This window comes from Chelmon rostratus, chromosome 15, assembly GCF_017976325.1.
Source record: "Chelmon rostratus isolate fCheRos1 chromosome 15, fCheRos1.pri, whole genome shotgun sequence".
NCBI classification, from domain to species: Eukaryota; Metazoa; Chordata; class Actinopteri; order Chaetodontiformes; family Chaetodontidae; genus Chelmon; species Chelmon rostratus.
In genome coordinates, this window is record NC_055672.1 from 1,837,501 (window position 1) to 1,864,758 (window position 27,258).

At 44.2% G+C, this 27,258-nt stretch overlaps 1 protein-coding gene across 2 annotated transcripts in view; it reads right to left on the minus strand.

The window, feature by feature from the left end:
- Window positions 1–25,387, minus strand: part of arhgap5 (Rho GTPase activating protein 5) — a 48,742-nt gene extending 23,355 nt beyond the window's left edge. Inside the window, exons 1-3 of one of the 2 annotated variants that reach the window (XM_041954381.1) lie at window positions 25,170–25,387; window positions 16,421–20,367; window positions 14,196–14,349 (exon numbers count right to left, since the gene is read on the minus strand). In XM_041954381.1, coding sequence (XP_041810315.1) covers window positions 14,196–14,349; window positions 16,421–20,155 — 3,889 coding nt within the window. In that variant the 5' untranslated portion in view covers window positions 20,156–20,367; window positions 25,170–25,387. Of the gene's footprint in view, window positions 1–14,195; window positions 14,350–16,420; window positions 20,368–25,137 lie in introns of both variants that reach the window. The other variant, XM_041954379.1, reaches the window with a different exon arrangement.
- Between the last annotated feature and the right edge of the window lie 1,871 nt (window positions 25,388–27,258).

The window sequence follows — 27,258 nt, forward strand, 5'->3', positions numbered from 1 at the left end:
AAAACATGGCCGACTGAACGTCCTCCAGAGACCTTCATCAAAGCTACTGCATCATCAGACACACACACGACTGCTGCTGCTGCTGCTGTGTGTGTGTGTGTGCGTGTGTGCGTGCTAAGCCTGCAGCAAGGTGCTCGATGAGGTCAGTGGCTCTCAGAAGGGCGACAGACTGACATGTCTGCAGCAGCAGGACTTCAAAATCCTCTCAACACTTTTCCACTTCCAGCTAACGTCCAGCTGATGGATTTTTTACTTCATTTTTTTTTTTTTTTACATACTGAGCCCCTTTAAAGGCAATCTGAATGTTTTTAAATCAGTGTCTTCTCTCCGTATCATTTGGAGCAGAAGGTCGTCCATCATGCACCTAAAAAGCTGACAGTTTTTGTTTTCTTATGCGAGGCCATAATCACAGCCCAACTGAAAACGCTGCCGGCCATACACACCGTTTGTTTCTAAGCGTTTACACGTGAGACGTGGAACAAAAGGCAGATGTGTCCTAATGCGACAAAAGCTCGAGACACTCACCAGTTCCCTCGGCGGGGAGCGGCGAGGGAAATCAGACAATGAGCAGAAACTCACACTGAGGCTTAAAAAAAAAGCTAAAAATAAAGACGTGTTCAGCAGACAGGATCTCACCCTCTGCTGATCCCATTCGAGCCAACGATCATTCAAAGCATTCAAAATGACGCCGATCAGCGGGATCTGCAGCTGCGGCTGAAAACAAGGTGACATTTCAGTCCTGATTGGCTGAGACGAGGGTGAGATTACCAGTGAGCCGGGACGTTTTTACGGCCGCCTTGTTAACAGCCAGGGACGGAGGATTTGTGGAGTTAAAGGCTGCCGGAGTCTATTTTAATATTTCAATCTCAGCTGAATGTCAGAAAAGGATGAATCTGAGTGCAGATCTACCTGCCAAAACTTCAACTTTTTGGGGGTCTTTTCGAAACAGACTCAACTGGCTTGACTGAACACGTCAAAAGGTTGCGCTCACCACACATCAGTTCAGAAAATCTGATGGAATAACTCTGCTGCTCTACAGCCTCACAGCCTCAGTCTGAAACCTGATCCGTGTGTCCTGGCCATGATTTAGGTCCAGCCTCATCAGACCACTGCGTTTGGAGTCATTCCTTTAAACAAACTGGGCGCATTCACATGGTAAAACACGTCTTTCCAAGCAGCTCTACATGGTTCAAAATGAGGAAAAAAGTCTCCTGTTTGGATGAAGGTGAAATGACATACTATTGTTCTTAATTCAACATATTTTACTAGTGAAGAAAAACATGCAAATTCCTGACTGAGAGTTCAGAGTAGAGCAGAATGTAAACACTGCGATTCATACTAAGAAACCCTTTGTGTGCTGTTTTCTGCACAACATTTGTGCCCAACTGCGGTTGGATTAGCACATTATCCACTTTTCTTTTTCTGTTCTTGCTTTAAAGGGTTGGTTCACCCAACCAAATAATAGACAGTTTCCATTGGGTCTATTACCTCAGCTGCAAGTAGCTGTAAGAAAAACACAGTGTGTGTGTGTGTGTGGATTATACTGAGCAACAGATTCGGTTGTGAGATGCTGTCATTGCTCAGCGCTGTAACATTTCAAAATAAATTCAATTCACATGCATTTGGGTGCAGATAGAAATCTTACAGATCTATATCTTTAAAAAATTACAAAAGAAGACACCACCTGAGCCAAGAGAGGCAGTAGATTTGTTTTTTTGTCATTTGGGTGATAGAACGCTTTAAGATTCACAGCCAACATGATCAAGCTTTTATTTTTTTGTCATCCAAGGTGTCCTAATTAAAAAGAACTAATGGAGTTATGAAGGGAAGGATTGGTCTTAAGCTCCGTCTTATATATAAGCTTCTTATTGCTCTTCTTCGAGTCCAAGCAAACATGATATTCACTCTGCTGCCCGCCTGCTGGTTTGTTTTCAGCACGCTCACATGTTCGCTGGCGGCATCGTGGCAGAAAACAGGAGAGAGAGATAAAAAAAAAGAGGGAGAAGGGCAACATAAGGGCTTTTCAAGGCAAACTAATGGAAGACTGAGCTGCTCAGATACAGCCACAGGACACACTCTCCCTGTCACACACACACACATTTACACACAAGCCCCATTACACCAGATGACTGCCTTAGAGCTAGGTGGCATAGCACTAGCCTCACACACACACACACTCACACACTCACACACGCGCATGCACGCACGCACAATCCATCCCGAGCCAGCTGTAGCCCCTGGCCCGACTCAAACTGGCCTCGTCTGTCCCCCCTAATACTCTCCTGCACACACACGCTAGGGGCCATAACCAATTGCCTTAATCTAATCCTCACACTGGCCCCCTCACTTTCAGCAACATAAAGAGAGGGGGACAGAAAGAGAAAGAGGGACTCGACAGCAAGATCTTCTTCTCCTTCGTTCTGTCAGCAAACAAAGAAAATGTTCATCAGCCAACATGTCGAGGAGTGGACTGACAGCCTGGTTTCTCTGCTCTACTCTCTGTTTCAGCTGTTCAAACCTGCGTCCTGCCCCCCCCCACACACCCTCGCCGCTCTCTTTGTTTAAACACAGCTCGGGCCACGACGGCCAATTATCGTCCTGCTCGCTAAACGCTGCTGTTCTTCACAGTGAAAGATTAAAAGTGACTTTATTTGGCTGAAAATAAATAGCTTCAACTCTGAGTACGGCTCAAGTTACCAGTCTCATTTCCATACAGTCACAAAACAATGAGGCGATGGGAAACTCTCGCTGTTGCACTGAGATGTATATCACAAACCAGTTTGACAAAATGACCATAAATACAGGTTATGACCACGGCTGACAACAGACGACTCGAGCTCTGCTTCCTCACCAAAACAAGACACGAGAAAAACAGCGTTTTCATGTGTATTATAGTGGACACAGAAAGGAGGTCGTGGTTGGGATATTGTTGATGCCAGAAAAACAGGCGATCACGTTCAGTAAACTAACCTAAAAAGGCTATTTTTCTCTCTCTGGGGATGATCAGCACACGGAGAGAACAAACGCAAGAAAAGAAATACAGAGGGCGAGCGAGGGAGGCAGAAAGAGCAAAGTTTGCCCAGAGGGAGGAGGCGCCTGGATGAAAGAGGTTAGAGTCCCCGCTTCACCTATTTACCAGGAAAAGAGAGAGAGAGAGAGAGAGAGGGGGGGGGGTAATGGAGGAGTGGCTGCTCAAATATTCAGCCACAGGCATCACACACACAATCACACACACGCACATTTTCCTATCTCTTAGTGTCTCTGAGTCGGTGACCAGGAAATCCACAGGGAAGAGATTAAGACCACGGGCTAGGGAGCAGGATGTGATGCCGAGCGTGCGTGTGTATGTGTGCGTGTGTGTGTGTGAAAATGTGAACTGTTTGTGTGCATAAATCTTACATTTTGAAGGAACATACTGAACCAAAAAAGTCAATAATCTTGAATTAGATTCTTAAGTTGTCTCTCACACACACACACACACACACACACTATCTGCTCAGAAACCACAGGCCACATAAACAGCTCCCATCACCTCTCCGTCTCTCAGCTGGTGGTTTATCACATGTGGTTAAAACCCGACCGACCATCGGCCGCCGTCCTCCAGTTTGTCTCTAACTGGGAAAAATCAAACACCTGCCACTGCACATACTGGGAAACATGGCGACAGCTGTGACTCAGCTTCAGTGACTGTATCGCTACTGTAAAAAAGGTCAAAGGTTGCAGAAGCGAGTTTATCAGAAGAATTTCCTTCCCACACGGCAGCAGGAAGTTAATCAGTTAATCACCACAGACTGCCGTCGTGTAAACAGCGCCGTGTAAAACACCTGCTGGGACCGAAACATCACAAACCCCAGAGTTTCACTGAACGCACTCATGTGAGGAGATGGAATTCACCGGTGACCCGGAGGTAACCGCAAAAAGGTCACGATTTCATTCTCAGTGACTTCCTGGTTCAGTGGAGGAAAACTCGAGAGAAGAGAGAGTGTGTGTGTGTGTGTGTGTGTGTGAAAGTAAAGGAGGAAAACACACCACAAAAATAACGTGTGAGAATGTGACTGAAAATCATGAGCACTGGTGGAACAGCTGTTCCGTCTGAACGTGTTGATCTGCTGGAAACTGAAAAGCCGCTGTTGTCTCAGTTCATCGTAGCTGCAGGTTATTTCATCGTTCGTTGATAAATGACAAGGATCTGCTGACACGCCTGTCCTGAACAAACAATGAGTTAGCATCGCTAATGTTAGACATGGCTGCAATTATGGCCATGCAGTGTTTCCTCTGTAGGAAAAAGCCTTTAACGTGAAGCAACCCAGAGTTTGGTTTGCATTAACAATAGCCGATGAGAACAAACATGTCGCCTGGTCAGTGATGGCGTCTGGTGGGCTGGTGATTGAGGTTAGTTACAGTTAGGTTAGTAAGCTACATATTCACCTTGAAAATGATCAAACGGCTTTAAATAAAGATTTAACATGTATTTGAACTACAATCAAAGCTTCCTGACAACTACAGATCAAGATTAAATGATCAGCTGGATCATAATGTTTTATAGCACTGCAGTATTAGCATCGATTTTATCCAAAGATACTTTAAATCAGATCAGAGGCTTTTACAGAACAAACCAATATGCTCAAAATTAGCCTGACTGATGACTCCTCGTGTCTTTATCAGCTAATTCTGTGGCGTCTGAGAGTGTTTGCCAATAAAAATGTTACAACTCATTCTAAAAAGGTTTAGAAAGTTAGCAAAGCTAGCAAAAACAACATTGGAGTGCTTTCTGTGCAAATGTCTGCAAGTGACGCACGTCAACATTGAAGCTGGAACAATGAATGGGGAACTATTTTATTAATTGATCACTGCTACTGTAATTGTGAGGATTTTATGATAAACTCAACACGTGACAGGAGACAGTTGGTCAAACAGAACAAGCACTGTGAAGACGTCAGCTTGAGCAAACTGAAAATACTGAAAATAATGGTTAGCTGCAGCGCTAATCAACATGTCCTCTGCAGCTCAGCTTGCTGTTTTTGGTCGTTTGCGACTGTCGTATGAAAGCCTTTTACAAAAAGCGTTAATAATGCGAGACGTGTTTCTTCCCAGACACACAGTAACACCAGAAGGCCACAGGTCAGACACTCAGACCAGTCCCATCGGGCTGCTGGGAGCACTGGCCGCTCTGACCATTGAACAGGAAGCTCAGTCGCCGTGTTTCCATTGGACATGACGTCAGTCCAGCTGCCAGCAGGAAAACAACACACACACATGGCTACATCACAACACACATGATCACACCACAGCACACACACACACAAACACACACACACACAGGAAGAGACGGGAGTGTAGAGAATGGGACGCACGCCAACCGCCAATCAATTTTCAACTTGAACTCTCACTTCAGCTGAAGCTCAGAGAGCTGCAGGCGGAGATATAATAAAAGGAAGTGGAGAGAATGATTGACAGGGACGAGTAAAAGAACACAGTATATTAAGATTATTTGTCATCTCCTGTCAGTTGTGTTTTTATAGCCTTTTATATCATTCTGAACACTCTCTGTCCAACCGCCTCTGAATGACAGCATTGTTCAAGCACAGACTCAACGATACACCCTAAAATCTAAGACTTATTTTTTTATAAAACCTATTTCACTCCAGTGAAAATCCCACTATTCCCCTACAAAGTCAGGAGTGGTGATCTGACTTCAAAGCAGGCTGAAAATAGCCAATAATCAGCTTTGTGTGAAGCCTGGTTGACATGGCTGCTGAATAATTCTCCAGCAGAGCTCAGAGTGGAAGTTAAAAACCAGTCTGCCGGGGTTTCCCTGCCTTCTCCACAGAGATGCCAGATGGGCATCTGCGAAGCCTGGCATCGTTACAACAGGCTGAGGAAATTTACATGTGCAAAACAACGTCATGGACGCGAAGAATTAGATATCAAGACTGAATGTGATGTCTGTTACGAGTGCGGACCATTAAAACTAAAACGTTTAGTTTGTGAAAGATGAATAAAACACCACATCATCAGCATAAAAAGTGTCATACATTTCCATACTGATTAAGAAATCTTTGGTATTTAATGTCAGTAAAACATCTTAAAACTCATCTATTAAAAGGCAGCATTGGGAATGTAAGCCGTGTCATAAAGCTCTACAGTGATTAACCGATGTGAAATTGATTGGACCATTTATTTCTCGATCGTTCTTTTAATTTTAGCGACACGATCTTTAGTATTTAATGCCCGTTAAGCATCTTTAAAGCAAAATAACACTTGCTCTGTACTGTTACTGTTATTAAATGTTTTATTCAGCACAGTTATCGGGGGTTTTGATTCAGAAATGATTACATAACCAGAGACGGAGGCGAAATTAGAAACTGAAACGATAAATTACACAAACGGACTGATATTTGCTTTCAAAATGATTTTTCTTCTGCAAACAAACTTCGTTTAAAACTTGTTTTATTCGGTCAAATAGCCGATGGAAGTTCTTTTGAAAAGCCGAGAACAGAAACTCCTCTCCCCCCTCCATCCATCCCTCCTCACATTAAACTAAGTGCTGGGGAAGATAACAACCAATGGGACCTCCAAATGCATCAACATCAAAAAGCTATTTAATCACTGCTCGGCTCCTCTCTCTCTCTCTCTCTCTCCCTCTCTCTCTCCCTTCTCCAGCCTTCGTGCCAAATACCATTTCATGTCTCTGGGGAACAGGAAACATTTAATAAAACTTCTCTAATCGAGTTCGGCAGCAGAGAGCTGTGTGTCCTCACTCGCGCACTCGCAGCCATCTGCTCGTCATCCGAAAGATCCCCTTCCTCTCCAAGACCCTGTTGGTCGAAAGGTTTTATACTCACACACCAAACTGATGCTCTGAGGGCTTTTATGTAAACAAACCTGACAAAAATCGACCTTATTGTGCCTTTTACGTTTTGGCTTGAGGCCCAGAAGTTGGCAAAAATGAAGTTTCAAGGACTGCTGGGGTACCAGAGAGGGCTGGATAGTTAGATTTGACTGACATTTCATTCCCTGGATGTTACAGCAAATGTTCGATTTAAGCAGAGGATCGTTGCTCTAGATTAAAATATGTGCAGCCTAAACTGGTGCAGACTGAGCCCGGGGTGTGTGTGCTTTAGCCATTTTAAAATACCAAGATGTCAGCAGTTCTGGGTGAACAAAGAGCATTTTGGAAGAAGAAAACAAGTGAACCAGTGCCTCACTTACACGGCTTTGCAAACCATTTCACCTATTTTTGTAAAGCATTTTACCATCGAGACAAATGAAACAAGAGAACAACTGATTTCCATCTGATGTTTTGTTTTTTTGTTTAAAAAAGTGTGTTTTCTAAAAAGCTGGCTTGTGCAGCGATGTGGTTCCTGATCAGTGTTACCACGCTGCTAAAAGGCAACATGGTTGGCATATAAAATATGAAGAATTTGCATCAGCACCCGGCATCAGCGAGCTCGCACAGTTAATTATTCACTCCTGTGGTGTATGTTCATAAAATGGTTTTAGGATGAGTATGCCTGAATTTGACCCTCATCTACCACTGAAACAGCATTTAGAACATCAGGAGACACTGAAACGACTGATATTATTCGATGGTTAACGGCTCTTTAAGACGGCACTTCAACAATCAAAAGGCATGAGCGTGAAGAACAAGCAGGACGTCTCCGTGACTCCCTCTAGGACAGTTGGACGGTGTGACTTTTCGTTGGCAGGGACGTCTCCTCAGGGACACCTAACCCACTGCGTTTCCCTCACTAAAGAAGTCATTTTTCAAAAGCTAGAGCTGTCTGAATTTCTGCGAGAGTTCACTTTTAATACGAAGAAATGTTGCTGAGTGCGTGGGCAGGACACTTTCTGTAAGTACCTCATGTCACTGCGTCTCCACATCTCTTTTTGTAAAAAACATCCTTTCACCATCTTCTTTAGCTCTTCTTAGATTTCCTCTCTCTCAGGAGTATTATCAAGTCTCTATTGCTGTGACCTTTCGCCTCCTTAATATTGGATTCTGGCAGATCTGCTGCCACTGACCTCTCGGTAAGTTGTTCCGGATAACGGCGAGAGCTTAATGCAGAAAATACCGAGTGGAGATTTGTACTCGACCTTGTACAGATGGGTAAAACCGTGGCTGTCTAAAAGCATGATCCCCTGACTGATGCATTTTGGAGAAATGTAAGTTCAGGACTTATCACTGTGCTGTAAAGACCACACACAGATACACAAACACACACACACACACAGAAGAGACACCCAAGGCAGAGGCAGACTTGGTCCTTTAGAGGCCAACAGACAAACTCTCCTTTAGATGCAATCATTTTGCCTCCAACGGCGACTCATTCACGCTGACACAGGTAAACGTGTGCATTCAGGTATATTCACGGTTCCTCCAAGATAAATGCATGAAAAACACTGGTACATGCATGTGTGTGCGCACGAGAGGCTGACACTCAGCAAGGATCATGGAGCATCCACAGCGCTTTCACCCCTCACTGCATCCACATCCTATGGGCAGCTGCTGTACTTACAAAAACATCCGACAACAAATGAAATGATTATGGTGAGAATACAGCATACATTAAGTAAGGGATAATGCCCTTCGCGTCGGACGGTTCACGCCTCCGCGTCGTCCATTCATTTCTGATAATGGACACCTCGAAGGGCATTATCCCGCTAATAGTATGGTCACTTACGAAAAAAATAAACGTTAAATCAATTATGAATACCTTAATGTTGTTTTTTACCGTTAAAATCCTAAGTTTTTCACAAGAAGCGGCTGAGCGGACTATTTAATATCTCTCGTTGTGACGCGTTGCCAAGGTAACCAGCTCTGGCCACAGAACCTGCAGCTCAGTCGGCCGCAGCTCTTATATTAGGCCTAATCAGTGGAGGGAAGTGAGATGATTGCTTAACGTTATGTTACGTTACAAAGCATCATTTCAGAGGACAAGTGCACCTCTTACCGCTCGTGTTTGTCCAGAGGATGATGCGAAAATTTGTTTCAAAGAATCAAAGTCCAAAGATAGTTTCCTAAATAGGTTAAATGAAACTATAAAATCACTCATGTTTTGTCTACTGTTTTGCCGTTGTGATAAATAAACTGTGAAATAACGTATGTTAACGTATGTTCTGAGTTTCTGTTGCCACGGTTACCAACTAGCGTTTGAGCCAGCACAATAATTTAGAACAATCAGGCTACTTGACCGGAACTTCTTTTATAGGTGTCCTATAACACTTTTTAACGGACACCCTGCAGCCAATCAGACCATGGTATAACATACATTAACATCCTTCCTGTCACTGTCACTGCTGATACTTTCTTACTTTGCTCCACCAGCCTTTCCTCGGCTTCTTCAACGTTAGCTTTTTGCTTCTATTAACCTGCACAGGAGGACGTTTTGTAATCCTAGATTATTTAAAGAAGCCCTTATATGCATAAATATCAAACCGCGTTCCATCAGTATAATAAGAAGAACATGGATGGTTGATGGATAAAAAGATCCTAAAAGCTTTCTGTCAGCTGAAGAACAATCAGACTGTGGCAAAAAAAGACTTGAAGCCTTTGAAATAATGTGAACAGAGCTGCACTCTGCAGTCCAGAGACACAGCAAGAAATACTTGGTGGATCTCAACACGCTGCAGTATGATATGAATGACATTACAAGGTATTCCTCCATAAGAACATGCTCATCACGTAGGAATCACCTTGGCGACAAATTCAAGGACACTGATTTTCCAGGTGTTTTTGAATAAAATTCAGAGCAGGCTCACATGTGTCATTTCATGAGGAAAGACGGTACCACATTATGGGTGTCTGTCTATGATTAAACTTGTTACGTCGAGCTGATAACTCTGAGTTAAAACATCCCTGGGTTTTCCTCTGGAGGCGTGCTGACAAAACTGCGTGCTCAGCTTTTATTTAAAACGGTGTTTTCGAGGCCATTCATTATTTTCAGAAACACTCAAGGCTTTGGTGAATTTTTCTTAAAATGGACAAACCTTTAAGGGCTCGCGGGGCCTTTGGGAAGCCTGTTAGTTGCATTATAATTAGAATGTGGCGACTGGAACGCACTAAAAATGATAACAAGCAGACCTCTCCTAACAGGAAACAGAGAGACAGCGAGCACAGAACAAGCATCACCCTTGTTTAATGGAGCATTTTATCTCACTTTCTTTAACATTCTTGATACGAAGCTCTAGACAGAGACGTGCACTTAATTAGCCGATTCCTGGAAAATGTCGCGTTGAGTTTTCACCGTAAAACTCCAGAAAAGTTCTGCATCTGCACTAATCTAGCAGGTTGGAAGGAGGTGACGTACACGACGCGCGGCACAGTCTTATCACTTCCACAAACCCACCAAATAAAGGTCACACACGGAATCACAGTTTCACGTCTTCACACTTTCAGTCACATTGACAGCGACGCTCCATCTCTCACACACTCACACACACACATAAATTCACAGTTTTTCCTCTCACACTTTCTGGTCTGAAACCAAAGGCACCACAAACAGCTATCATCACCTCTCTGCCTCTGTGCCTCTCAGCCGGCAGCTTATTATATGTGGTTAAACTAAACCAACCAGCAGTCTGGCCTCCTGGAGATTACCACTCCTCCCTCCTGCAACCAAAAGAATAACTGCGACTACACAAGGCCTGCAGGTTTCTTTTACTGTCTACTAAATCCTTTTCTGCAGCAGTGAAACAATTAGTGGATTAATCCAATCGGCTGTTAACAAAAGATTAATCAGGAATGATTTCAATAACAGATTAATTACTGTTTCAATAAAAATTCAGTGTTTTAAGATGTTCAAATGGGAATATTTGTCTTTTATGATGGTAAATTGAATGTCTGTGTTTTTTGGAGTGCCATAACAAACAATTCCAATATGTGACCTTTGTTTCTGGGAAACTGCGAGGTGCATTTCTCACTCATTATATTATAGACCAAACAATTCAGTTGGAAATAATCTGCCTATTCATGAATAATGAAAATAATCGTTAGTTGTCCTGTTTGTCTGACTCATCAATTATCTGTTTAATGTCCAGCTGGGAAAAAAGACCATCACAAATCCCAAGAGTCAAATGAGACATCTTCAAATTGCTAGTTTTGGCCAACCATTAGTCGAAAATTGGCATTAATCGATTTGCAGAGAAAGTCAACAGGATTTCAGTCAGAACAAAAACCAGCCCAACTTTCAATTTGAGCATATTCTGATGAATTTCAATACTGATTAATGTCTGTTTTGCACTTCCAGGAGAGTCAATCAGTAACAGTATGGGTGTAATATGGCATTATTTTCTTGAAAGTGATGAAGCTGTGTAGGTGACACTCTCAGTCACGGACCAGAAACACAAAACAGACTCTCTGCTGTATTTTTCCAGAGAAAGAAACACGATTAAATTGGCCACCATAAGGAGTGCTTTAACACTTTGACTTTCACCCCCAATTAATGTGACTGGTGTCTGTTGGAAAAACAACAATAACACGACATAATAGTGATGTTTTAATGATTCCCACTGTGACGGTCTCTTTCCTCCTACCCTGCTCAGAGGTCAGAGTTCACATCGAGCAGCAGCTCTACAGTTGGCAGAGATTCACTATCTTATTTTAGCAGGCATTAGTGGGGTGGATCCCTGCAGACGGAGAGGTCTCTGCAGACAGTTTTTCCACTGAAGGAGAGTCTTCCTCGCCACTGAGCTATCACGACAACACCCACAATCACTTACAGCTCTCTACATTCACAGGACGACCCCACCCTCTGAGCTATAAACTCAAATATGTTATACAGGCAGATTAAAACCCTACCAAGGCAACCAGGCTGTATACAGAGACGACCCCTACCGAGGCTCCCCAAGAAAAAACAACCTGAAAGGTCTCATCAAGTTGTAAAAGCCCTTAAATCGTCAGGATATGAGGCACCTTATACAACAGCGGGCTTTAAAAAAAAGCACAAAGATGTTCTCATTGCATCTGGCGAGAAATGATATTCCACAAAAAGAAGGGAGGGGAAAAGCTGTTAAATCCACCCAACAGACCGTCTGGACTTAGAGGGTTTCACGGCACTACCCATGAAATCTCCAATACACTGCTGTCAGCTGGCAGGCGTCCGCACACACGCACACAAAATCCACACACATACAGCGCCCAGATTAATCCTAAATTCGGTTGGCAGCCACCAACGGGCTCATGTAGATCCAGCTGAATATCAAAACATATTCGGAGGGGATTTTCAGGACAGGAATTAACAGCCCCAAAACGAAAAGAGCTCAGACACAAGCGCTACCTTCAAAACAGAGCCGAACACGTAACGCAAAGCGAACACGGGTAGGAACACAGGAAATACCTCCTTTTAATGGACATACTGTGCTGCACATATGGCATCAGATGGGGGAGAGAGGAGGGAAGAAGGTGATAAGACACGTGTTTTCAGTCTCGGGTTGAAGAGATTTTTATATCGACAGCTGGAGGGTTCCTACATTCAGCCACTACGGGTACAATTACACAACAACTGTCTTCAAAACAAGATCTAAATACCTTAAAGAGCCGTCCTCTAACTTTCACAAACACTACACCTGATCCTGAATTGAGGACACGATAAAAAACACAAATCCTCCCCCTCCCCCGAACACATAAACACACACCAACAAAAACTCAGCAGGAAACATCACATCATCAGATATTTTAAAGAATTTGACTGGAGGAAAAGTTACTTTGAGGTCTTTCAGCAAGAGACGCTTTTGCCTCTTAGAGCTTATTCAAAGGCACTAAACATGGAAAAGAGTTGTGAACCATGAGTAAATATATTATGCAACAAGCTCATAAAATATTAAACATGTTTAAAATATTCATCGCTGTGGTCAGAGGGAAAGAGTAACAGTTTGGTATGTTCGTGGATCTTCAATAGGCAGACGGAAAGATGTGCAGAGCAAGGCATTCAAAGCTGGATGGGTTGTGGGTTTGAATCTCATCGCAGGCAACCAAAAAGAAAATAAACTCTCTTAAAATGCCGAGATCTTATCTTCATTATCTATCAGACTGATCCATGAGCTCACTGAGGAAACTCGCAGACTTTAGGGGCCTTCTTTACGACAGCTGGCAGGAAGCCAGGCACATACCCAGCATGCACTGGGTGCCTGCATCACCACTCTGAGCTACACAAGTCCGAACAGGCTGCCTTATTTTAAACTTTATTTATCCTGCATTAATCAAAACTATTGAAAACCACCTTTTCCTGCTCTGGGGGTCTGAAGTAACAACCTTTGGCCCTGATACTGGCTGATGGGAGAGGGCGACAGTATTACTGGCAGTTCAGGCTGCACCTAACGATTGTTTTCATTATTGATAAATCTGCCAAATACAATCACAATTTCCCAGAGCCCAAAGGGACACATTCAAATTGCTTGTTTTGTCCAATTTACAGTCCACAAGCCAGGGATATTGAATTTACAACGGTGCAAAACAAAGAAAAGCAGCACAGCCTCACATTTGAGAAGCTGTAACCAGCAAATTTAGTCATAATAGTTTGAGCTGTACCTTCAGACACAGCAAAGGTCTCATAACCCACAGATACTTCAGCAGTCACCAGGCAGCCATCAACACCTTCACATCTGCAGCTTTTCATACGGTACCATCTCATTTTCTCTTGTCCTCTCCTGTGTATGGCTGATTAATGGATACTTGTGTAAATCTCTCCAGTAACGCTCCTCAATCAGTTCTTTGATCTCGGCAATATTTTACCACCTTATTTTGTAATCATTCCAGCGGTGCTTTGGAAACACATCAAACGCCGTGCCAATAAAGCTCACTGAATTGAAATCGACTTGTTCTGAGCGGCAGCCTGGCAGGCTGGTTGACAGACCAGACAAAACATGTTTGACTGGTAACATCAGAGACGAGAAGAGAGCCGTCTTAGAATTTAGATTCATGTGCTTCATCCCTCCCACCTTAAATCATCCCCCCATCTCATCCGTCCTTCCTTCTCTTGTTCAATTGCTTATTTGGAAAGACATGAGAGGCATCATCACAGCAAATAACCACAAAGCTTTTGCATGTAACAACACACCAGCTGTAGCTCGCTAGAGTTACAAAATACCAGAGAGAGCCTGGATGCACCTGAACGCGCAGGCAGAAGACTGAGAGACAGACGAAAGCGCCAAAAACAACAGAGGAGTGGGATAAAAGATGGAAACGCAAAACTCACCTGTGCGCTCGATGTAGTCGACACATTTCTCGATGAAGAGTGGGATGGGTCGATCCGGGGTCACCAGGTTCTGCAGGGGAACGCCAAAGTAGTTGCTCTCCCACGTTCTCCGGGTGGGGGGATACAGAGGCTTGGGGGGCTTGGAAGATTTCGGCTATAAAGGGGGATGAGATGATAAGGAGTGGGATGAGATGATAGGAACCAAGGTGAGGAGAGAGAAGAGTGAAGGGAATAAGATAAGATAGGTAGGTAAGAGAAGTAATAAAGGAAGGAAGGAAGGAAGAGACAAGAGGATGATAAAGGAAGGAGGACAGGAGGGGAAGGGGGGTTAAAGGAGGAAGTGATGTTAGAGAGCAGGTAGAGACAGACCGAGAGGGGTACACAAAGAAAAGGAGATGGAGAAACAGGAAGGAAAGGAAGGAAAAAAGAGGAAACAGAGAGACAGAAAAACAGGAGAGAAGAAATGGGGAAGTGAAAACGAAGAAAACAAGAAATTGCAAGTTTAAAAAGGCGATTGAGGAACAGGAAAAGAGGAAAGAAGCCACATCGAACCATGGAGGAGGGAGAAGAGCAGGTTGGGATTGATGAGGTTGATTATAATGGATGAGTGGAAAGAAAAAATAAAAGAGAAAAGGAAAATCATGAGGGGTAGAAAGAAGAGGAAGGAAGGAAAGGGGAATTGAGAAAGACACGAGGGAGAGCAGATATGGAGGAGAGAGGGTGATGAGAAGGAAGAACATATCAGAGAAGAAGAGGAGGAAGAGGAGGAGGAGGAGGGCAATCGGGAAATAGATCAGAGAGAAAGTTAGTGGGATGAAGGGAGAGAGAGGGAGGAGGCAGAGGGAGGCCCATACGGAGGAAGACGAGAAGAAAGAAGACAACAACAGACAAAACCGTTAGTCAAGACCAAAGCTGGGACGAGTAACGAGGTATCGAGGTGGCTTTGATTTCCCACACTCCTCTACTCTTCAAAGTGTTGTCATGCCTACAGCGGCTCGGGCTCCTTTCTAATTGGCCAGGACGGCGACTAAACACCTTCCATTTTGTACCTTGTGGTTCTCGCTCTCCTCTGATTATCAAAGACAGTTTGAATGTTCCAACAATGGCCTGCATTCACGACGCCCATGTAGCACCGCCGGCTGCTTCTATACTGATTTGCACGCTATTATCTGATTCGCGCCAGCGTGCTCACCTGCGTATGTGTGTTTGAGCATGCACGTACTGCAACTGCTAAATAGTAGTACAGCCAGATTTTTCTGTATTCTATTTTTCAAGTGACTACAAATATTTTTAATGGAAATCAGATGTTTCTGATCAAGATGTGAAGTTTGTTTTAACATTGCAACAGTGCAATTCATAAAAGCTGGCACAAAGGATGCGTTCCGAGCATCTAGTACTGACTATAAAATATTATTAACATTTTATATTTCAGTCCTTTATGTTTAATGTGAATGTGCTTGGAAGGAATTAGTATGTAGGTCCATGAGCATGCTTATGAGTAGATGTGTGTGCATGCACTGTGCATTTTAAGCCCAGCTGCTTGATTCATGCTAACGTGTTTCTTCACTTGTACATGTGTATTTGTCTTCAGAAAAGTGCGAGTTTCATTGCCATGCACGTATTTGTTTTGGCATTTCGATGCTAGTGGCTGAATCAAATGCACTTCCTTATATATTCATGTCTGTGCTCGGCAGTCTCAGACAAGCCTTTAGAGAGCTGTTGTAAAGGATAAGCAGGCATCATATCACAGATGCAGCCTCTGCTCTCAGATTGTACAGACAGAGCCCTACTGTCTTTAACAGAGCGGCTTTTATCAAGCATTTTATTGGCTGTCTGGGGCCTGTAAAGGAAGGGAGGCTCATAAACAATTTCAGCAGTGGGGCCGATCAATCAATTATCAAATTAGTTTATTCTCACCATGAGTCCTGAGCCTATTAAAACAGAAATCTGCTCATATCTCACACCCACACACTACTATACACACAATCTCTTCCGCTCTCATTCACACACACACTCCTTCATTCTCTCAGTCAAATTCACTGCACTGAAGCTCTCTTTCAGTCACTCTTAAAAACAACACAAGAAAGCAAAGGCTCAGTGTTTTGGAGACTATAATATCAATGCTGTCTTGCTTCTTTCTGTCTTTTGTTGCTCTATGAAGCAGTTTCGAACCATCCTAGCACTAAAACTCTGCAGAAGTCAGAAGCACGACAGACGAGACTCACCTTCTTCGGCTCCTTTGGTGTCTTTGGCGTCTTCTTCTTCTTCATCTTCTTGTCCTCCTGCTCAGGGTCAGACGTGATGGCAGGGTTATCTATACCGCCTTTCCAGGGGTCAGCAGGGGACAGCAACGGATCCTCCTCGCTGCCCCGGTGGGCTCTTCCCTTTTTCTTTTTCTGCGTGGCGGGGCCAGACTCCTCCCCGTCGCTGTCGGAGTGGAATCGTCTTTGGTAGGCCTTTGTCTTGCTGAACAAGATTTTAGAGCGATGTTTATATTTTGAGGGCCGCCGTCCAGCCTGAGACTTCCTGTCAAATCCATTCTCCTCCTCTCCTCCTCCATGGAGGCCGTGCAACCCGCCAAAGGAGTTTCTTATTTTGACCAGGCGGCTGTGTGTATCATCAGGCACAGCATATAGGTCGTCGTTGTGGAAGCCCCTAGACCTTAGCAAGGTGTCCACGGGGTCTGCATAGTTTTCTGACGCCTCCACGTCTTCGGTGTGTGTCATTGGGCCACGCGGCATCCTACGGTTGCTTCGCATGCCCGCCTCGATGGTTTTGAGCAGGTTTGGGTCCAGCTTCTTGACATTAGGTTTTGGGAGCACTGGTTTGGGCCGGACAGGTGGAGGCACTTTGTGGTTGCGTTCATGGTCTCCAACAGGCGTGCTATGGACAGGGTACTCATTGCCTTCTAGGTCAATCCGGTACTTGGCCCGCTCGCTGGGTGTGGGGAGAAGCTGAACATCATCACCTATAGGACTGTAAGGTGGGGGTGCCTCGTTGTCATCATCGGATTCTGGATAATAGGTGTTGTAAGCCGGGGAATGACTATGTGGCGAGGTGGGGAAGACGTCTTCGCTAGCACCAGTGGTGCACTCCCGTGACGAGCTGTCGAACAGGAAGGAACTCTCAATGCTTGGCTTTTTCTCTAGCACTTCATTGAAGAAGGGTGTAAAAACCTCTGTCTGACGATGATACTGCGACAGCGAGTAGAGTGCTGTAAACTTGGCAGCAATCTCTGTGGCAATGTGCTCACCCTCCGTCATCAATTCCTTGATGGCATCATTCTCAAAGAAGTCTGCCTGACTGTCTGTGATTGCCACCATCTGGACGGGGATCACGTCCTGGACTTCAGCCAAGAATGCCCGCAGGGTTGCCATGGAGGCCTTGCGTTTCGCAGAGTAGACCAAAATGTAGCCGTGTACCAGTTCATCTTTGCGGACACCGATGGCAGAGTGGTAGGAGAGGACAGTGACCTGGATCCTCCTCCTGCTGTCCCCAATGATCTTGTCCAGTATCAGGGTGTTGCTTTGGCCCGGCTGCCCTGCGCTACAGCAATGTGAGTCTAGGAAAGGCGAGAGGATGAGGTCAACGCTGAAAGGATCCCAGCACATGGCACACATGACTATCCTAAGGTCCGTCTCTGACATGTCCTTGATAGAGGGCAATGGGGCCAAGAGATCAAAGTTATGCTTAAGCCCCTCAAGCACTGCTCGGAGACCCTGCTTGATTTGGAACTCTGTGAATTTACGTGGAAAGGCCCCAGAGGGGATGTCGACAAAGGTGCACTGCAACTTATTTGCCAGCTGTTGGCCCTGGTGCCTCAGGATAGGTATGTTTTTGCAAACACTGTCCCTCTGATTTGCCAGGATGAGGATGAATGGTAGCGGCTGAGCAAACCTATCTCTCCTACTCTGTGCTATCTCCGCTCTGATCCTGCCTATGCAATCTCCGATACAGTTGAGGGACTCTATGGAGTTGAACACACAAAAGCAGCCATGCGGCTTGAAAGTGTTGACCCATGTGTGGCTGAAGAGCAGTGTGGAGTTGACATCCACGGGAAGAAGCTCCAGTTCGTAAATTTTACCATCCAGGGTGTACTCATCATCTGTGGACTGAGCTCGGATCTCATTGGCTAATTCCTGTGAGAGACCCTCCCTTCCCAGGAGGCAGAGGTTGATCTTATCAATGTTGGCACTGTTATAGTAGAGATTAGAGCGTCCATGCTCGAGCTGCACCAGCCTGTTTGCTAAAACCTGCTCCACTTTCAGATCCACGCAGTTCTGCCCGCTCAGACATGTCTCCTTAGTGGGATGGTAAACAAACCCAATGTGTTTGAGGAGGAGCGACTCTCTATCTGGGGCAAGTTTCTGCAGTGCTCTGTATCTGGGCTCCTCATTCAGCACACTGTGAATTTCGCTCATCTTATCACAGCTGGGGGTGGCATTTAGATCCAAGTCATAGAATAGCTCAGCATGCTCAAAAAGCATTTCCTGAAAATCCTCTTTGGCCCTTTCAACTATTTCCTGCTGGTGTCTACAGTAAACATCTCTCCTATCTGATTCTGTGATGTACTTGTAGGCCTCGTCCTCCATGACAAAGCACATGACTTCCTCCCAAGGCTGGCCTGGACTGATAAAATGAACCCTCTCCAGCGTCTTCTTGAACCTCTCCTTCATTTCCCCCCTTCTTTTCTCACACAGCAGGTGCTGGACATGGTTATGGAAAATTCTCTCGCCATCAGGTGTATCGAGGAGGTCAAAGGGTATCCGGCGGTCACTGTTGTCGATGTGGTCTGTCTCATCCCACGGCGTCTGTTCCAGAACCACAAACCAGCACTGGAAATCATGCCGATTCCGGATTACACTCTGTGCCTCAGGCCATGAGAGGTGTTCAACCTCCTCCAGGTTATTGAGGAGGTGATTAAGGGTTTTCGGTAGTGTTGTCAGGTACTCTTCCCTCCTCCTCTTAATGTGCTCCTGCTTCAGTTGTGCAATGTGCTTTGTGAACATGTTGCGTGCTTTCCTGGAGCCCTCCAAGGTGATGAACTCGTCAAAGTCTGGTTGGCCCTTCAGATTGTTAGCCACCGTTTTCCACGTGGTGTGATAATCTCTCAGCGTGTGTACCATCAATTTCTCAAATCTATCTGTCACTGAGGCAACAAGCTGCCGTTGGATTTTATAGGCCTCCAGGTATGGCACAGTTTTTGGCTTTCCCCTTGTTTTATCCAGCTGCTGGATGAGGGCGTTGAAGCATAGCTCTACATTGACATTGGAGCGTCCCGAGGTCTCAATTAGCAGCAGGTTCTTCTTGCTGGCAACAAAGGCCTGCAGGTCCCTCAGGTGCTGGTCCACACACTCGTCACATTTTGTGGCGGCGACGACAATCGGCTTCTTTGACTTGGCAATTTGGGAGTAGAGGCTGTTGACAAACTTCATTTGGTCATCAAACTTCCTATTGCAACCCTTGCTAACATCAATGCAGAGCACAAAGCCGTCAATGTTCAGCTTCCCATCAGGCATCTGCTTCTGGTCAAAGTCCTGCTCCAAGCCCAGCTGGTCCGTGCAAATGTACATAAGCTTCTCTGCCGACTGGAGTTTGGTTGCTGCCGCCCGTTTTGTGTATGGCTGCAGGTTGGTACTCCGATGCGGAAGAAACGTCTGGTCATCAATGAACTCCGTTTGTTCGATAATTTGGATTTTACAGTCCAACCCATCGTCCCCTCGATGGGACACGTCCCCCCAGTACAGGAAGTGGTCATTGTTAACAACACGTCCCCCAAAGTCGATTGTGCTCAGCACTGAGGTGTGCTCTGAGTAGTAGCCGTCCGCATCAGGACGCACATAACGGTTGCAAAGGCAGGACTTGCCCACGCCACAATTTCCCTTCTCTTTCTCCGTCCCCGAGAGGCCAACCACACTGACGGCGAATGTCGGAGGGCGTGCATCCTTGTTCTTTGCCATTATATCCCCCCGCTCATCGCTAACTTGGTCACTTCCAGGAAAAAAGGTCAAGATATCATTCCAGTGCTGCTTGTCAGTGGTACAGAGGCACTTTCATTCTGATTTTCCCTTGGTAGTAATGAATCCCCTCCAACTCTTTGTATCTCTCAGCTTCTATCCTGGGTATTCTTTAAGCTGGGATAGAACAGCCGGCTTCTCCTTTTATCACCTGCCTGCAAGACATGGAATTCACAATTAGGAAAAGATAAAGGCAAAACAAACAAAAACATATTTGCACTGATTCGTCCTCAGAGCACTTTGGTCTCCTTATCACAAATAACATAATTAGCTTTTTGTTTCTTTGCATATCCCTCTCGGACACACATGTACATGTGTGCATGGTGTGGTGATTTAAAACAACGAATCAGACATGTTAATCTTGTATTACACAGTTATCAGAAAATTAGACAAAGGTACACATTATCACACTTCTGCAGAACAAAATAATCCCTCCTAAATGGTGAAGCCTTAATAAAAGGTTTTTCATTGGCCTTTCATGTATTGGTAATAAAATGTGCTGGTCTTACATTAACATAACATAAAAATGTGATGAAAAAGTCTTTTAAAAAGGCACATTTTGTTTTAAAAACTGCAATGTCAAAATGGACTTTTCAGACAACAAAAACTAAAGTGTGACGGTACAATTTATATAAGAGAAAGGGACAGTAATTCAATCACGGATCGTGCTCAGCAATGTCACTTTCCCCCTCGCAGAGAAAAAGAAGTGCTTTCAACCAATTTGTGCCGAGGCAGGATAAAAATGGCATGCAACTCCAGCCCTTTGACAGTCACTGACCTAGAAATGATTTGCTTCGCTGTGAGAATGAAACAGAGAAAATAAATCAGTTCACAGATTTGCTATCATCATCGGCACATCCTAGGGCTACATGATTAGGGCTAAACGTATAATCCTGATTATTATTGTAATATATTTCGCCTGGTATTCTGGTCATGATTATTAATCCTAATTGTCGGTCTTGATTATTTGTGGGACAGTTCTGCTGCTTGCACCTTGTCTATTTAACATTAACAATGTGGTGGGATGAAAATCACTAATGACGATGCTGAAAACTAATATTCAGCAATTACTGATAACAGAAACTAAAAATGAGGCACAAATTTGGCACATTCATGTGATCGACTGTGCAACCTTTCTGTCAGTATTATCTGGGACTGCCACAGTCAAATAAGCCTGAACCCTTTCATGACCTAACTAGAGGCTGATAACTGATAACTGCAGAGAGAATCACCATCATTGTTGTGTTTTACAGAACGATGGCAATCAGCCAGTGAATTTGCCTGCGTGAGCTGGAACTGCTAGCTGCGGCACGACGGCATGCTGAGCCTGAGAAACTGCACCAGAGTAGGAATTCAGTCCACTGAGACGAAGCAATAAGGTTTCCCTTGACTGTTTATAGAGGCCAAGATGATGATGTCACCTGTGCAGGGGTTTTGTGCAAGGAAATAATACTTTGTGAGTTCAGCAGCTCTATTGCAACCTTATAATAAAACAACACAGATGGAAATTTATTCAGAAATCCAAAACAAGGAGGATGTTACTCATTGAATTCAATTATCTAAGGTCGAAAAGAGATCACAAAACCCAATTGTGTATTTGTGAGACTGCAAATACACTTGTGTACAAGAGTAAATTAGGGGAAATTGGCTCAATTATGTGCAGGAAATGTGCCACGAATGTTTTGTCACCTGGTCTATGATTTGGGTGCCTCCAAGTAGGAGCACCTCAAACACACCTAAGACATTCGATGATGTCAGAGAGACACAGAGCAGCAGGTCAGTCAGGTTTACAAATCTAACCACTATCCCCTACAATGGCCTCATGTGCCACGCCTGACTGTAGCTCCCAGTGTCTCTGAGCTAGGTGAGGCACTACACATGTACACATTCATTTATTATTTCCTAGGCATACGTGGTGTCTACCATTTGCTTCCTTAGTCCACCCACCAGCCAAAACAATCCTAAATATTTAATTAATGACATTAAACAGTACAAAATTAGCTTCTCTTCTCACTGGTGACACTGCAACTAGGACAAACTGAGGATCTTGACTAAACCCACAACAACTGAAGTCTATTAATTTCCTATTGATTGGCTAACCAACTTACTATTACAGCCCTACATTCCTCCCGATTCCCATCTGAACCACAGTGTTGGAGAAGATCAGTCACCCACATCCAAACATCTGTTTTGCATTTGTTTCAGCCAATATCAAAGTCTACATGCACTGCTGTCAACACACAGGGTCGATATAAGACCATATAAGATGAATAAACATTAACACGTATGAAGAGAGGAATGGTAGCAGCGCTCGCCAGAGAGCGGTATACTGTTAACACCTGGATGGAACCTGTGATGGTACTATTACTGCAAACAGCCCACACTACAGCCCAAACTGCATTTGTGTTGCACTAATAGCTAAAAGTAGCCTTGTGCATCATGATTAGTCTATTCACTGTGAGGCTGTAGGGGGGGGGGATTAAGGTATCACTTGGCAAGCTGGGTTTAGAAATGACTAAATGCTCTTAAGCCCTGAAACACAGTAGAATACACTGCCAAGGATGGTGGACCTTTTAAAGAAGCACCCAGGTGGATTTTTAGTTAAAAATAAACTTCTTTTTCAGTCTAAATCACAATGCAGGACTGCAGCAGAGAAGCGCACCCCCATCCCCGTTAAATGAGGTGCCACTGACTCATTGTGTTTCCCACAACAACTTCTGATCTCGGGTACAGACAACTCTCCTCCCACAGGAAGAGATTAATCAAAACTTGAGAGCAAAAATCCAAACCGTGTCCTATTAAGCAAAGAAGGAGCTCTCCGGACAGAGAAAAATGGACACCCCAAACCTTACATCTTTTTCTCTCTTTTCCTAGTATAAATCAGAACAGACCAGCCAGGGCTGTGTGGGCTGTCGCAGGATTTCTGGCTGCTCACTTTTACATTTTTAAGTCATTACCTGTCACTGCCACAAAGTGTGTGCAGAATGCAGTTTCAAATTTCAGCTACTTCATCAAAAGAGGAATTACAGTTACTACAAAGCAAAAAACAAAGAAACCACTAAATCATTCATCTGAAAATAAGTCCAAAATCAAACAGTTTGCTCTAGAAATATGCAGTCAGTCTGCTCCAAGTGTGTATAAGAGACAAAGTGTCTCACTGTAAGTGGACCATGAGTAATTTCACTATAACTGGACTTAGTGGTGACATTGTTTTCATTTCCTAAGTGTCTCGGGACAGTATATCCTTCAGTTCGCTCTGCTGTTGTGCAACAAAACATCTTTGTTGCTGCCAGTTCAAATAAAGCTTTGATTACACTGACTATGTTCATTCAAACCTATGTGAAAGGCGCCCGGCTGGTGCTTCTAAAAAATAATTCACTTTAAAAAGACTCAGAAGTTTAAAAAACTATGACATTCTGCTCCAGCGTCAGGTCCAGACCTGAACTCGAGCGCCACTCATCTGACTTCCCCTTCCAGAGGTGTTGACGATTAAAGAACAACAGTTTATAGGTCAAGTGACACAGGCAGTCGTGTCATCACTCAGAACAGGGCTTGTCAGTACCACAGTCCTTATGTGGTCTGTTGAAGCTGATACTAATATTGACTATTTCCCACCAAATTAGCATAAGCCAATACCACTATGCATTTTGATGCAGGTCTTGAAGAAAGCAGTGCAAAGCTGTTCAGACATGCCTATCTATATCTGTCAGTTCTGCTATTGTTAACGCTGGTATCAGCAACCAGGCATCTCTGATTGTCACGGGCAACTAAATGAATGCAAAACATCGTCTTACAAATTTTAACTCATAATTGAGGCATGTGTTGTGAGAAGACTGCAAAGGGCTGGAGAAAAAGCCGGACTGTCCCTTTAACGAGAGTTTGGGTAAAGGGCAAAGGGAGCTGCAGCAGTCCGAGTCAAAGCAAAGGAGAAGCGGGGCTGCAGCAGGACAAACCCCCCGACTCACTGACTGAGACACAGGATAAACTCAGTTAACGAGCTGCTAATGACAGCCGAGCTCACCGTTACAGCTTCTCATCACAGATCAGACGTTTATGCGTAAAAACACTCCGGTTAATGTCGGAAAATTCAATGATCTGCCCGGTGGCACTCCTGGATCTGACCCTGCGTCCATCCCCGATGCTAATGTTAGCGATTAGCAGGACATTAACGTTGAACGCTGGCAGTCCAGCAACTTTCAAACCAACTCAGAATAGATAAAATATGTATATATGGAGAGAGAGACAGATAAATATACGCTCTTAACTCGGACGTCAGAACAGTCGTTGAGGTATAAATGCTCCTTTTATTTCTAAACAAGCTTAATTTTGATCTATTAAGTTATAATAAACCACATTTAAAAAGGCGGATATCACGTAAAACATCAAACCCCGTGGAAAAAGCCCCAAAACCGGGGAATGAGAGTGAGTTAAGGGAGTTAACGTGACGGTTCCTGAGTTTTCTCTGCTTGAATTAAAACCAACACACGTTAATGTTAATGCGTCAATGCACCGCAGCTAACACTCGCAACCGCAGGCTTTCAAACGGTGGGTATCAGTTTCTCCTGGGGAAAGAAGATGAAACCCGGCTCGGCCTGGCTCGGCCCTGATACTCCAGGACCGAAAAAAAACCCACCTTTCCAATTCCGATTAGCTAACATTAGCCGAGTTATGCTAGCCTCGCATGCCAAGAGGGTGAGGGATAGTTAGCTAGCTAGCGTTAGCAACACCAAACCCAGCCTAATGTTGGGAGGAAAGCGGTTTAAAAGCACAACCCGGGCTAGTTTCAGAGCCCGGACTCATATTCTCAACCCGGTTTCCTTTGACCCAGGATAGCGCGAGCCTGAGGCCAGGTTTCGCCCACAGAGGAGAGTGCTAGCTAAGATAATGAAGTCCCAATCCCAGTCTAAATACATTCCCCTACCCACCTAATAACATGGTCGCTCCCAGATCCACATACCACGGAAAAGAGGAGAAAGCATTCCCACATTACGAGGCAAAAAACTCCTTTACAATCCACAGCCTGCGGTCATTAGTGTCCTCCGACAAAATCCGAACTCCGCTTTAGCAGAAGGTGTAACGTCAGGCCCCTGTAGCTCCAAACGGCCGGTTAGCCTGTATTTTAGTGTATTTTCGTGTTGTTAGTGTGGTATGCGCTGTAAGCCGAAACCTGCCTCCCTCTGCTCCCTCCCCTCAGCAGCTCTGCCAGGCGGTAATGGCGACTCTCTCTCTCTCTTCCGCCCCGCACACTCTGTGTCTATGTCGCTCTACCTCTCCATTCAGCCTCTCTCTCTCTCTCTCTCTCTCTCTCTCTTTCCACCTGTCTCTCTCTCATGTCATTCATATTGTGGCATTTCCTGCAAAGATCAAACACACACAGGAAGCAACTCACTAACTAAAAAGTCCAATTAAGAAACACAGTTTTAGTTTCAGCTAAACTTTTTTTGTCCAAAAAAGAAATTTTTAAATATAGAACAAAGAGAAAATTAAACATAAGATACATAAAACATCAAGTATTTAGTATGTATTTTGTAAAACTCACATGGAACACAGTGTACATCAGGTGACATCCACCTGTTATCTGTGGTTCAAAACCATGACCTGCCATGACTGTAGCTAACAAACATTTATTCATATTTAGTCTATAAAATAAATAACAATAACAGATTCCCACCACAAGTTCTCAGAGACTCGCTGCTAAAAGCAGAGCCAGAATGAACCACTAGGGGGCTCAGGGCAAAAAAAAAAAAAGCTTCCAATGACCCCCACTCTCTGTGCGTTATGTTTGTGTTACACAGTAATTAGCATGTAGACACTCGAATAAGCCCAAATTCATTAAGATTTACCATGTCAGCACATAATGAACTGAACGCCTTAAAATTCTTATTCAGGGTGCTTGTAAATGATGGCCCCCTGTTATTTCAGTCTTTATTGGTGCATCTATAACTAAAGTGGAAAAAAATCACAACACACCTGAACATCTGACAGGTGCATCAGGAGAAAAGCACAACTTGAATAAAAATGACGTGCACTGTGTCTCATTTACTGGTGATATATTTATTAATTTGCAGCATTTCAGTCTGCCTAACCTTCATCAGGTATATAATATAATATAAAATACCAGATGAAGGTCGAGAAGAATGCAACAATGGAAATGGATGAATAAACAGCAGTAGGCGACAGAGTGAGCAGGTTTTTTCTTGTCATTTTTATTCGTTTGCACACAAACCACACACTAACCGTCTTGTGGTGAAAGCAGAGTCCTCAGGCTCCATGAGGGTCCCGGGGCCTGCTGAGGTTTGAGGTTTGAGGTTAATTTTTTTTTGGTGGTGTTTTCTTTTTTCAGCTTTTGTTTCAGAATCAGAGTCAACTCGGGCGACTATTTTTAACACGCATGCGACCTGACAACAGATTGGCCATTTTCACAGCAGACATTTTGACTTGTGTCTGATCACATTAAAGATGGCTCTGTTCTATTGAAGCGTCCCAGTAAGCCACGATCATGTGTCAGTGAGCCAGCATGTAAAATAACAGGACCCTGAAACTGAAGCAGCTAAATGGAACTCAACCCCCAGTGACAAGTCACAGCAGAGGACGCTGACGTGCCTCTGATGTAATAAGTTAAATGATATAAACAGGTGCTCTACATGCTTCTGTTTATGCTGTGATCTGACAGAGTGCAGACACAGTCCGCTAATGCACTGTGTGTATGTTACACTGCGATGTGTTTGAACAGTGAGGTGATTTAGCATTGCAGGGCTGTTGTGCAGGTGTTGCTTTGAGACGCCACATGGCTGGAACGGGTCAGTCAAAAGAAGGTGTTCCTGTGTGTGACATGAAAGAGAAAAGTCCTCATGAGAAGCTGTAGTCTTCAGGAGTTTTGACTTGCTAAATTCTAAATGCCAACCACACATTGTCACATTTTCTTTAACTATTCACTAATTATTACCTTACTTTAATTACTGTGTGGAGGTATGGGGAAATACATACACAAGCTCATTACCTGCACTTTTTATTTTACAAAAGAGAGCAATGAGAATTGTTAACAA